The following is a 14174-nucleotide window of genomic DNA, read 5'->3' on the forward strand; positions in this document are numbered from 1 at the left end:
GGCGATAACGCCAGTAAATTAGCTGTGCACTAACTGTATCCCAAATCGGACACTTGGGTCTCCTCGCTGTAAAACAATTAAATAATAAAACAATGGAGGCTGCTGAGTTTTTCGGGGGAAATTGGTTGTTTCTGGGTAAACCAAATATATAACACAGTTATCAACACACCAGGGGCCGGATTCACAAAGCCTTCTTAAGAAAAGAAATGCTTCTTAAAAAAAATATGTCCTTAATGAAAAAACAACATAGAAATAGATGGGTAGAGTTTTTTTAATCAATAATAAAACAAGCCTTGTATTTAATTATATATTTTTAAATAATAATAATAGCTAACTATCATTATAAGAGTGATAAAAGGTGTATAAAAAGTGTTGAGTGTAAAAAATGAAGGATAAATACATTGTAAATAAATATGTAATAAACATAGATAGTGCATATGCTTCTGTTGCAAAATGGTAAATATATACCAATATACCATACTACGCTCTACATGGATTATAAAGGAATCAGATGCATGGAATATAACAAATATCATTGTATCAACATGAGAAAAAAGGTAGAATATGTCTATGAAAATAGAGAGACAGTGCTCTGAAATTGTGGAAACATTATATTTAATGTGTCTTGTAGAAAACTGTATTCACATTTATTGGGTAACAACCATTAGAACACAAAGTGAAGGCTCAACAGCCAACAAAAGCTTTTAAAGTTTAGATATAAAAGGCTTAATAAAAGTTTAATATAAAGGTTTAACTTTGATGAAAATGAACACAGAAGGAAGACTGGACTGAAGATACTGAATCCACATCAGAGGCTGCTCTGTTTACAGCCCCGACCCTGGAAACACACACACTTCACTGTTTACATCAATAAACAAAGAAACCAAAAATCACTTTGGATGTAAATTTACAGTGAAATCTGAACAGTGTTCTACTGTATTGATGTCATAGAGTGTTATAAAAAATATGTGATTACAGCACTTTTATTGACAGGAATTTACTGTAAATTAAAAATGAAAACTATTACAGTGTCTGTTTAGTTTATTGTTCGATGACCTGAACAACTAGTTTGGAGTAGGGCTGGGCGATATATTAATATAAAAAAATATATGGATATATTTTTAAATGTGATATGGAATTAGACCACATCACATATATCGATATAGTTCATTTTTTTCCTTTCTTTATATAGAAATGCTGCCCTTACTAGGGTTTGTCATATTTAGTTGTTTTAGTTCGTTATTCTTTTCTCATACAAATAAATTTATTTCAGAAAAAGATTGGCCTATTTTATTTCATAGGCTATTTTTATTTAAGATATTTTTTATTTAAATGTGCATTTTATGGAGCTTTGATTTTAAAGAAGGTTCTCCTGTTGTTTTTATTTATGTTCACCTAAATTAAAAGTTTCAATAAAACTACTTGTGACATGTCATATTTGGCTTTGACTGAACATTTGCTCTCACTCTCAAAATATCGGGATATATATCGTATATCAATATTCAGCCTAAATATATCGGGATATGACTTTTGGTCCATATCGCCCAGCCCTAGTTTGGAGCCAATTCTATTTATGTTTTTGTACTTTGCTGATCCTGCTGCCCCCGCGGTTCGGCCCTGGGTGAGTGGATGAAAATGGATGAATGTTTTTGAGCCACCATTTTTATTGCATTTCAATGCTTTTAATTACAATGTTAGAAAGCAAAATGTACTTAAAGTACTAAAATACAATACATGATATTATTAGATCATAATGCATTAATGTCACTTTGATGTTGCAGCTGGTAACTGTGGACCTGATATTAATATTAGTAATATATTTATTTTATGCATTGCTTTAAATGTTGCTGAATTAACCCTTAGGACCAATAAAATGATAGATGTGTATTTTGTATTGTTAATAGTGGAGTAAAAAGTACAATCATAATCTCTGAGATGTGAAAAAATAGAAAGAATGAAAGAAGACTTGTGACTTGTTGTGAGTATGTCACCTGTTGGAGGGCCTGCAGGTCCTCTAGAGTCTGCTGGGCAGCCAGTCTCAGGCTGGGCTGAACACTGGAGGTAAGCAGGCTGACACGAGCCTGGAAGTCTGGATGGAGCAGAGGAGAACCCTGCAGGAGGAGCGCCTCCTCCTCCTCTAACATCACCGACTGCAGGAGACGCAGAGAGTGAAGACACACCTCCCAGTCTCCGTCTGCCACACAAACACAAACCAGAGTGTGAAAACTGCTTTTCATTCATCATAATAACGTCAACTGTTGTATAATAAATTAATTAAATCTCAATGTGGCATGGCAGTTGTCGCACCTGTTTTGCGGCAGGTGCTTGGGAGGGAAATTTTTAGATCCCAATCATCCAACAGGTAAGAAATAGGGACAAGTGATTGGCTTAGCCTGATATTTTAACCCCAACCTCACTCCTCATGCTGAAAAACAGCCAACCCACCACCATCCCGTAGCTGGGCTCTAGCATCTACTACTTGAAAGAGATTAAAACCAGGCGGCAACCTCCAGGTCTGAGCAGGGAGGCAAACCAGGAAGTGCCCTAAGCTGCATTCTACCGGAAATTCCAGGAGAGGGCGCTAAGTGTGGCTGCAAAAACATTTTTGACCATTCATTTCAATGCAAAATTAGAAAACTTCTCACTAGATTTATTACCTTAGAAAAATTTTTAGGACAACACTATGGTCTCAGTCACTAGTAAAAAAAATCTTCTTCGAGACAATCTGATGTTAATAGCGAAAATAATGGCCCCATTTAGAAGAAAATAGAAGATAAAGAATCGTATGATTTGAGGCGTGGCTACCTTTGATTGACAGGTCACGAACAAAGTGAGCCATTATCAGGAGAGAAGCAGAACAATGCGTATCCACGGCAACGTGTCAATTAAGTTATATATAAAGTTATAAAGATATAAAAAAGGACGTTTAGCTGTTTGGTCTCATAACTTTGACCCTTTCACTGTATTTTCACTTAATGACAGTTTATTTGAACGTTTTGTTCAGTAAAAATGTCTTGTTGAGCATTTGGTTGGACTAACAGACACTCCAAGGAGTCGCTGTTCAGTTTTCTTAAGTCAGTAACGTACATTTTGTTTTTGTTTTTTGCTAGCCAAAACTAACATCCCAGTAAATGCTCCAGCTTATGCAATGCCAGTTTTTGTTTGATGATGATCGGCCAAGTAAAACCAGAGATAAGGTCAAATATATTTAGTATAAAAATATAGAACTAGATGTTATCCTCATTTTACCTGTTATGTTATATTTGCAACCTTTGTTCACATTTACAACATCTGAAATGTATCAATGAGCATGATTGTGTTTTTAAAGAAAGATTTGAATGTTTTCTATTTGTTTTTGGGGGTTCAAAATGTTGATCCAAAATTAAAAAAATGTTTTTCCCAGTAGGATTCATAATAAAAATGGCTGTACATATTTGTATTTGTATTTTTTGATGTATCAGATTTAGTCATATTTGTTACCGTCCAGCAGGGTCCAGACGAGAGGCAGGAGTCCTGTGTTCTCACTGATACACTTGAGTCCTTTAACACTGATGCTGACGTTATACAGAGCCATCAGCATCAACCTGCAGCAGAATAAACCAGTGAGTACAGCAGAAGAACAGCACTGACACTTACTGGTAGGGCTGGGCCAAAAGTCATATCCCGATATATTTAGGCTGAATATCGAAATACAATATATATCCTGATATTTTTATGACAAAGTGAGAACAAATGTTTAGTCAAAGCCAAATATGACAAGTAGTTTTATTGAAACCGTTTATTTAAGTGAACATAAATACTGTATAACAACAGGAGTACCTTTTTTTAAAAATCTTAAATAAAAATAGCCTATGAAATAAAATAGGCCAATCTTTTTCTGAAATAAATATATTTATATGAGAAAAGAATAACGAACATTACAAAAGAACTAAATATGAAAAACTCGAGTAAGGGCAGCATTTATATAAAAAGGAAAAAAAAGTGAACTACATCGATATATGCGATATGGTCTAATTCCATATCGCAATAAAAAATATATTGATATATTTTTTATATCAATATATCGCCCAGCCCTACTTACTGGTAACATCAGACACTAAAAAACTACCTACAAGTGAAGTTTACCCCCTGAACCCAAACATTTGCCCAGCGATTCACTGGATCATCAGTTACCAACGTTTCTGTTAGAAAAAGTAACCAAAATGAAGCTTAAAGTTGCAACATTTCTGTCAAAATCACATCATCATTTAAAACAATGCCAAAAATGCACAGGAGGAACAAGATCCTGTAAAAACATTAAATTCTGCTTTAATGCCTTAACACTGGAAGAAGGCCATTATCTGTGATCGAGCCCTGACATGGATCAGATGATCAGATCAGTTTCCTTTATGTTACATGTTGGTTAAGTACATTTCTCTATTTCAGGCCATGTTCATACTAATGGTGATGTTCATTAATTGTCAAGTGCAAATATGGTTTAACCCTAAAAAAAATCTAACAAAAGGGTTCTCAGTGGTTTACAGTAGTATCAGATCTACTTAAAAATATACTAAAAGTTACTCATTTCTGACTCCAAAAAATGCCCCATTTTCAAAATGGCGACCACCAGGTCTTTAAAATGACCATTACTCCTTTTAGTCAGGAGGCGGAGCTAAATAAAGGGGACACGTCGGACAAAAGCACCACATTTTTTCCACATGCTCTATCACTATAAGTTTAATTTTTGATGGGAGCCACTTCATCAAGATTGTGGATCGGAGATGGCACCCATATAAAATCTATGAGAACCAATATATCTTCCAAGCCACTCAGAAGGTCAATGCTGGTGTCAAAATCTACATTTTCTGGGCCAAAGAATCATTTAAAGCTATTGAGAATATCACTAGAGTATTATTTGATCAAATAGAGATGTTCATTTTGGCCATGTATTTACGTAATTTCCAACTCAATATTATAGCTCATATAGTACATGTATTCTGAAAAATGAATAACATGCATAAATTTAATTGAACTTTATTGGCTTCACTCATATATATATATATATATATATATATATATATATATCATATTACATTTACAACCACAAAAATGTGATCAGTTCTAGTGTGACTTCCTGCATGAGCATCTTCACCACAGACACTTTACAGTTTCCCTTCACTAATTACACATTTCTCCTTTCTCATATCAAACTAAAATATCTCTTTGCCTAGTGTTGGTGCTTCCTGCCCATCTATAAAATGACTCCTTTCTACTGGTCAGATTTTGGTCAACTTTTAGTTTGTTATTAAGGACATCTAATACTACAAAAAACAGCTGACAACCAGGAATTATTACATGGCATATAAAATTGCCAACAATAAAACTATGAGCGGTTAAGGTTTGGTATTTTACCAAAGCTCCACTTACACTTTCAGTTTGGGGAAGACACCCGGCTTCATCAGCTCCAAGAGCTTCATCAGAGTGTCCAACAGGACGTGAGCTGAGCTGGAGAGGAAGTCCCGCCCACAGCTCACTGCTGCTATGTCTGATTGATGGGAAACAAAGACAAGGCAGGTGATTGGGGGTAACACTGGTTTGGAGTCACATTGTCATTTTATGGCTGTTTACACAGATCAGAGAGGATTTCTAATTTATCAAAGAAATTAGCTTGTGCTTTTTCTTGTTTTTAATGATGTACATCATGGGTCTCAAACTCGCAGCCCGCAGGCCAATTGCGGCCCTCGTGACGATATTTTGTGGCCCCCACCTTGATATGAAAGTTTAATGTGAGTTTTATATGAATGGCACTTTACCGTGTTGTGTGTGGAAGGTCCCTTTAATTACTTTCTTGGGTAATTTTGTGTCTTTTTTGGGTAATTTTGTGTCTTTTTTTTTTATAATTTTGTGTCTTTTTTGGTAATGTTGTGTCCTTTGGTAATTTTGTGTCTCTTTTTGGTCTTCTTGTGTCTTTCTTGGGTAATTTAGTTTTTTTCTGTAATTTAGTGTCTTTTTTTTGTAATTTAGTGTCTTTTTTGGGTCATTTTGTGTCTTTTTTGTAATTTTCTGTCTTTTTTGGGTCATTTTCGGTCTTTTTTTTTTAATTTTCTGTCTTTTTTGGCCATTTTGATACTGCCTCCTGCGGCCCCCAAGTAACCTGATGTACAGTATGTCATAATAACTGTACAAAAGACATTTGCTCCCACTTCTAGCCACGATTGTGCTGATTCCATAGAGCTGCAGGACTTATACTGCCCTACAAAGTCTAACTGCAGTAACTAGCAAAGGGTAAAACTGAGAAAAACTGCTTTTAAGTTTTCTAACTGGCCAGCCAAATGGGTTATAGGTCGCTAAGTGATATGACACTTATTTCTACAAGTATTGATGATGTAATATTAATGCTCAAAAATCATGAAGATTTACTTGACCTTTGACCCCAAAAATGTAGTTACTGCACTCTGGTATTGCATTACTATTAGAACCTTTTACAGCAATGCAAAAACAGAGAGCAGTAACTACAATGTTGTCGTCTTCTTTCAGCTTTTTTGTTTTTGTTATTAGTGTATTTAAAAGTGTTCAACAACTCTATTGAAAAAATTGTGTATTTTAGACTTAATATAATTTTATCTCACTTTTTTTACTTTATCATCTAGATAATAATTTCCCTATCAAATAAAATTATAATTTCTATTATTCTTGTCTTCACTATTCAACACAATGAAGAAATACAAGGCTACACTGCTTTTGTTTTATGTTTAAATTCTTAAATATCTCCAAATCAGACGGTGGTAAGTGAACTTACTGCGGTCTGCTTTGGTTTTGAGTTGGATTTTGTTACTGCAATTTTTATGTCATTATTTCTCCGAAATAATGCAAAATTGAAATCTAAAACTTTGTCACAAGATAAAACAGACATCAAGGAGTTCATTTTTAACTATAACTCAATTTTGACCAAAAATGTAGTTTCTGCAGTTAGACTTTGCGGGACAGAATTGATTGCAGTGAAATATGAGGCCACACTGAGTAAAATGTATAAATAGTAAAAAACAAACAAAAAAACAAACAACAACATGCAGACTTTGGCTGTATCCAAATGTCAAGGATCCTTCCTTCAGAGTCGGGTCCTCCAGAGACGAGGTCAGAGTCCTTCCTTTCACTGGTGTAACGGACAATTGGAACAGCCTTCAGTGTGCAGCTGTGTAACTGGACGTCCTGCTTAAACTCAGCATCGCAATTTCTAAACCAGTTGAGACATGATGTGTCTTTGGCATCAGCACTCTGACACATATTTGTGGAAAATGAAGAAGATGCTTTAAGGTTGAATCTCCACGATTTAACAAAAAAAAAGCCACAAAGTGGATTAAACCTGAATATTTCATTAATCCTGGCTGAATTTGGCCGCTGCTTAGCATAACTCACCATGGAGATGTGATCTGTGATGTTTTTATTTTACAGTACAGTACAATAACAGTTATTTATAAATAACAATGAATGGCATCGCTACATATACTTTGCACATAGTACATCATCACCTGACGCATATGAATTAACAATAACTTTAGCAACTGAGACGGCATCAATTAACTTAACTGGCAAATGCAATGTATCAAGATGATGTTTATTATCTTTGAGCTAAATATTCTGGCATTTGTTTATGGATTTGTTTTTGCTTAACTTTGAAGACAAGTTTTGTAAGTTATGTGATAACAAACATTCAGTGTAAACTGAAAATACTTTAATATTTAAATTCATATTGCGCCGCCGGTGTCACTGTTTCTTTGCTCGCCATTTTTAAATCTCCCGGTAGACCGGTGTGCGCACGGCATTATGGGTAGTCGGGGCGCAAGGAGGATACACACATGCATCCTCGGAATTTGGGCAAATGAAGGACTCTGCCCTCTGGAGAATCCTGGACATTGGGACAGATTCAGATTCAGCTGTTTGAGGATCGTTCCTTGACTTTGGGATACAGACACTGCTTGGGGTTCAGAGGGTTAAAGGAACACTCCACCGTTTTTTCATATTAAAACATGTTATTCGGGTAAGTAAGACGAGTTGATACAGACCTCTTGCGTCTCAATGCGTGCACTCAATCACCCTGGCGCGCGGAGCTACTTGGCTAGCACTTAGCTTAGCCCAGTTCATTCATTACGGTCCAAACAGATGGACAGTTAGAAGCGACCAAACTCCTCCACGTTTTCCCTATTTAAATACAGCTACACGAGTAGTTAAACGACCAAGTATGGCGACACAAAATAAAACGTGGCGCTTTTCTAAGCGGATAAAAAGGAGAACTATAATGTATGGCGGAATAGCACTTGGGAGCACTTTGACTCGGCGCAGTAATATCATCACTTCCGCTCCCTCTCACTTCCGTCAGGAGTGATGATATTACTGCGCCGAGTCGAAGTGCTCTCAAGTGCTATTCCGCCATACATTATAGTTATCCTTTTTATCCGCTTAGAAAAGCGCCACGTTTTATTTTGTGTCGCCATACTTGGTCGTTTAACTACTCGTGTAGCTGTATTTAAATAGGGAAAACGTGGAGGAGTTTGGTCGCTTCTAACTGTCCATCTGTTTGGATCCTAATGAATGAACTGGGCTAAGCTAAGTGCTAGCCAAGTAGCTCCGCGCGCCAGGGCGATTGAGTGCACGCATTGAGACGCAAGAGGTCTGTATCAACTCGTCTTACTTACCTGAATAACATGTTTTAATATGAAAAAACGGTGGAGTGTTCCTTTAAGGCCAATAGAATATAATAAAGTGGTTGTGTGGACTTACTAGTGATGGTTCCAGCCAGAGAGAGCACAAACTGGTGCTCGTGGGAGTTGTGGTCCTCGGTTTGAGTTTTGGTCTCCTGGTCCAGAGACGTGACGAAGCTCTCCAGAGTCTGAGCCGCTACGGACAGGAAGGACTGCAGCTTCCCCTGCACCACCAGCACACAACTCCTCCATCAGCAGTCACACACCAACATCACACAGACAGAGAGACAGAGAGACAGCGGGGAGGACTCACGTCAGCCAGCCAGCGTGTGACTGTGTCCTGGCTGGAGGAGCAGCTCCACAGCAGGCTGCCGGCTGCTGATCCCAGACCAGAGCAGAAGTCGGCCTGCTGCTGCAGCTCAGCTCCACTCTGCCACAGCTGATCACGGAGCAGCAGCTTCTCCTGCACACATAAAGCAAGGAAAATCACTTATTATGAAATTCATTATGTATATCATGTGGATGCATGAAAATACCAAACGTATACATGACTGCTTAACAATTACTCTGAAAGTAAAGATCATGGACGAACAGAATTAATAGGTTAAGGTCACTTCATTGTGAATATGCTTATATACATATATGTAAAAAAAAAAAAAAAAAAGGTACATTGAAAACCACTATGCATTTATATTTATCTAATTAATTATTATAATTTATTGTCACTCACTTACTTGGGAAATACTAACAATGCAATATTTTTTTTAAGTTTATATAGATTGCAATTTTTCTACTATTTATATATATATTTATTTAAATAATTAAAAACTTATTGAATTGTTATTATTGCACAAGTAAGTAAGTGAGTGACAATAAATAAACAAAATGCTAAGGATGGTTTAATTATATATATATATATATATATATATATATATGTTATTTATTGCTTGCTGTGTGTTTCTGTGCTCGATCTTTTGATATCAACTTATTTTATGATTGAATATTCTAAATATTCTTTAAATATCTTGTTTTTGATAACAACAGATCATTATCATTTCCTTCTCATAATTTATGAAGAAAAAAAGCTTTTGTATTATTACATAGCTAACTACTTGGCTAAGTAGCTTGCAAAGCGAACTACTTCGCCAAGAAGTTAGCTAAGTAGTTAGCTTAGCAAGCTACTTAGCGAAATACTCAGCCAAGAAGTTTGCTAAGTACTTAGCTTAACAAGCTACTTAGCTAAAAAAATGAATAGCCTATGGGTCATTTTTGACCCATGTTGTGCATTAGAAGAGTAGTGACACAAACAGGGATTTTATTCAAAAATTAATAAAGGAAAACATAAAAATTAGGATGTATGATGATCAAAAACAAACTAATTGAGGAAAACCTGGAATACTAAATGATGAATTATTGCAAATATATAGAACATAAAAACTCTGTCGGGTCACTTTAGACCCATGTTGTGCATCAAAGGGTTAAACCATCCTTAGCATTTTGGGGAATTTTAAAATACGTCTTTTTTCTGAGGAAAAAAAAATCAAAATGCTTAATATGTTGTTTTTCTGTCATTTTTGACATATTGTACCACAACATGTATGATCAGACTCTAATAAAACCATCTTAAATGTTGAAGGCATTTCAGTGTTACACTAGTGTAACTACTGGATCTGGATGTCTTAATTTATGTTAAAGCTACATTTCTTTGTGTCTCTTTCATTCAGGATTACTTTTGTTCCTCCTGTACTACATTCAATAATATTCATTTATTCATTTTATCAGAGATTCATGAACAGAACAACTTGAAACAGTGTTTAACTAGTTTTCCAGCTTTCAGTATACACAACTTCTCCTGTTGACCTGCTATCCCCCCCTAAACATCCTTACTTTAAACTACAAAGGGATTCTATCACTGAAACTCCACTTTTTTTCCTGTCCTCTCTCACCTCTCTCTCTTTCTGACACTCAGTCTGCACTGCATCCAGTCGGGACTGAAGGTGCTGACACTGCTGTCTCAACTGCTCCTGTTCCTGCACAAAGTCTTCCTTCACTACACACACACACACACACACACAAAATGTGTCCAATGTCTGTAGGTTTGTGGGTTTCCAGTTACTCTGATCAAGGTTATTTTAGTTAACAAAAACTAGAATTGAAAAAACATTTTCGTAAACTGAAATAAAAATAAAAACGAGTTTTTTAAAAAATAAAAACGAGTTTAAAAAAAAAACGATCACTGTGGTGAAAACTAACTAAAATTATAGTGAAAATTTCCTTCGTTTTCATCTTTGTCAACTTTTTGGTTGATATGAAATCTATTTCATTTATCTGGTTTTATGACTTAATAAACTCATTGGGGCTGAGATGGATCAGACAAAGGAAATAAAGGAACATTTATTGTGACTTTTTTGAATCTGGCACCCAACAAATACCCCATTACAAAAAAACTAACACTAACACAAAAACTAATAAAAACTAAACTAAAACTATTTCCCAAAAAATAAAACAAATTTAAACTAGCAAACTCACCCTAAACTCACCCTAACTCATTAAAACTAACTGAATTTGAAAACGAAAATTAACAACAAAATTAAAATGAAAACTCATGAAAAATCCAAAACTATTATAACCTTGGTAACAGTAACTTATGGGATTAGAACACTGACATAAATCGCGCACTCGTAATAAGTCCCATAATAACTGATGTTTAAACGAGGGTTGCTTAGTTTGGAAGTTCTATGGTGACAGATGACAGATGAGTCCTAGATAAGAATAAAAATCCAGTGAAAATCCATTGATGTCATAATTTATGTCTCGATAAAAACTGCTTTATGTCACTATAGCATAAACACATAAGCTGACATGGCATTCACCCCAATGTTATAAATTAATTTCCAGGTTTGCTGATGTAAGCGAAATGTGCACTTTTTGTGGAGATAATCCAGAGACAATTTTACATGTATTTTATGTTTGCCCATTGTCATCTATATTTTGGAGGGATATGGAAAAATTCATACTGGATAAGATTGGACAGCCCATCATTTTTTAACCTATAGATATTATCTCAGAATTTGAATCTAATGACAAAACAGTATGCTTTATAACAAATCTTATGCTTCTGATGGGTAAGTTTAACATCCACAAGAGGAAGTTTTCAAAATCCCTTCCTAACTTTAGTGTTTTTACAATAGAAATTGAAATTTTATATTGAGACTTTAGAGTTGATGTCGAAATAAGAAATGTGAACGCACCATGTTACACTTTAAAAACTTATTTCCAGAAACCATAGCATAGCATAAATGTAAGCACCATATACCCTAAGTGCCTTATTATGTTATTATTTTATTTTTATATATATATTTTATTATACAGATGTTGACATTTTTCTTTATATGTATTTCTCTCATTTTTAATAAAGATCTGAAAAAAAAGACATGGCATCCACCTTAATAAAGTGTTTCTAAGTTTAATAGAAGCATACTTGTCTGAGCTGCTCGAGCTTTTTGCAGCATTTCAATCAGGTCCCCGTTCAGCACGCTGGGCAGGAACTCTCTCAGCTGCATCACTTCTGTGGTTAACTTCTCTAAATCTCTTTTCCTCACTCTGACAAAACAATCCTGAAAGAAAAAAAGATGTGCTTCGTTTTTTGTAATTCATACATCCATACAAAGATGTGGTGAAAAATGTAAGCAAATTATCTTAAAAGCAGCTGTACTTCATTCTCAATATTATATACAGTCATGGAAAAAAAAATGTAGACCATTGTTTTCTACATTTTTTTTGTTCATTTTAATGTCTGGTACAACTAAAGGTACATTTGTTTGGACAAATATAATGATAACTACAAAAATAGCTGATAAGAGTTTAATTTAAGAGCTGATATCTAGACATTGAACATGGTTTTATTGATGATTTTGGTTATTATCAAGGATGTTTCCATGACTGTAGATGTAAACATGATCAAAAAAAGATAGATATACAAATGCATACATATATATACAAATGACGGAAAAACGACAAAAAAATTATCGAAATAGAAACAAATTGACCAAAAATAGATGTAAAAATAACCGAAAAAGGACACAAAATTATCTAAATAGAAACAAAATGACTAAAATAGATGTAAAAATAACCGAAAAAGACACAAAATGACCAAAAATACAGTCATGGAAAATAGTATTAAACCACCCTTGTTTTCTTCAGTTTCTTGTTCATTTTAGTGCCTGGTACAACTAGAGGTGATAATGATAATGATAACAACAAATAGCTGATAAGAGTTTAATTAAAGAGCTGATATCTAGACATTTAACATGGTTTTATTGATTATGATTATGGTTATGGTTATTATCAAGAAAAACATGGAAAATCTCTAGATATCAGCTCTTGAATTAAACTCTTATCAGCTATTTTTTTTGTTATCATTATATTTGTCCAAACAAATGTACCTTTAGTTGTACCAGACATTAAAATGAACAAGAAAAAAATTCACTTTTTTCACATTGTTGCACTCTTTTAAAAATCACCTTAAGACCTATCTTTTTAGACAGGCATTTGAATGACCACCATGCATTGTACATATTATTTTATATAATTTTTTTTTATGTTTCATTGTGTTTAAATTGTGTTTAATTGTGTTTTAATTGTCTTATGTTCCCCTATCCCCTTTCTTTTTATCTTCTGTAAAGCACTTTGTGATTTTATCTGTGAAAAGTGCTATATAAATAAACTTTACTTACTTACTTACAAGGAAGTCCTTCAGAATAATTTAAACAAAAGTATTTCTACATTGTTGAATTTGAATCTTTTCATATTATTTGTAACATTACAGTCATGTTATCTTAATGGAAATCAGGAGGTATATGATCCAATGTCAGGGATGTCCTTATAATAATTACCACCATAAATACTTTCCACTGAATTGCATAAGAACTTCTCACAAACCTTCAATCAAACCTCAAAAACACTGATGTTGAAATAGCTGCCATCCCTGTCATATCAGTCCAAACCATGTTTCAAATTATTATCAGTAGTAACACATTTAAACATGTTATTAGTAAATTAGTAATATTATGTTGCCATAGCCTTCTATGAAATTAGCAAATCATGTTAAGTTGATCTCAAGCATGTTAATACATCTGCATTGAACATCATGTTGCATTTTAAGCTTACCTCGTATACTCTTCTATAATCATGTCTTGTACTACTTAATATATATTATAATCATGTTAATATACATTATAATTATGTAAGGATGAATAGTTTCATGTTATTCTCTGTATAAATGCTGTAATGATGTAATTGTGTAATAATTGTTTGATTTAATGTGGACCCCAGGAAGAATAGTCTTCATCTCTATGAAGACTAATGAGGATCCAAATATATAATAAACAATTAAGTGTTGTAACACTGTCATGTAAGGGCAACGATTCTCAGAAAGAAGACACAGCTTCTTAAGACTGATTTTTATTGTTTTTGTGTTGGAACTGGAATCAATAC

The 14174-nt window shown here is 34.4% G+C and overlaps 1 protein-coding gene across 2 annotated transcripts in view; it reads right to left on the reverse strand.

Annotated features, from left to right (window-relative positions):
- Positions 1 to 253: 253 nt before the first annotated feature.
- Positions 254 to 14174, reverse strand: part of hsf2bp (heat shock transcription factor 2 binding protein) — a 14373-nt gene continuing 452 nt past the window's right edge. For both annotated transcript variants that reach the window (XM_059327807.1, XM_059327808.1), the window contains exons 2-9: positions 12160 to 12295; positions 10625 to 10728; positions 8992 to 9141; positions 8758 to 8902; positions 5407 to 5524; positions 3481 to 3584; positions 1992 to 2194; positions 254 to 838 (exon numbers count right to left, since the gene is read on the reverse strand). In XM_059327807.1, coding sequence (XP_059183790.1) covers positions 809 to 838; positions 1992 to 2194; positions 3481 to 3584; positions 5407 to 5524; positions 8758 to 8902; positions 8992 to 9141; positions 10625 to 10728; positions 12160 to 12295 — 990 coding nt within the window. In that variant the 3' untranslated portion in view covers positions 254 to 808. The remainder of the gene's footprint in view (positions 839 to 1991; positions 2195 to 3480; positions 3585 to 5406; positions 5525 to 8757; positions 8903 to 8991; positions 9142 to 10624; positions 10729 to 12159; positions 12296 to 14174) is intronic.

The sequence above is a fragment of the Centropristis striata genome, chromosome 24 (genome assembly GCF_030273125.1).
Source record: "Centropristis striata isolate RG_2023a ecotype Rhode Island chromosome 24, C.striata_1.0, whole genome shotgun sequence".
Lineage (NCBI taxonomy): Eukaryota > Metazoa > Chordata > Actinopteri > Perciformes > Serranidae > Centropristis > Centropristis striata.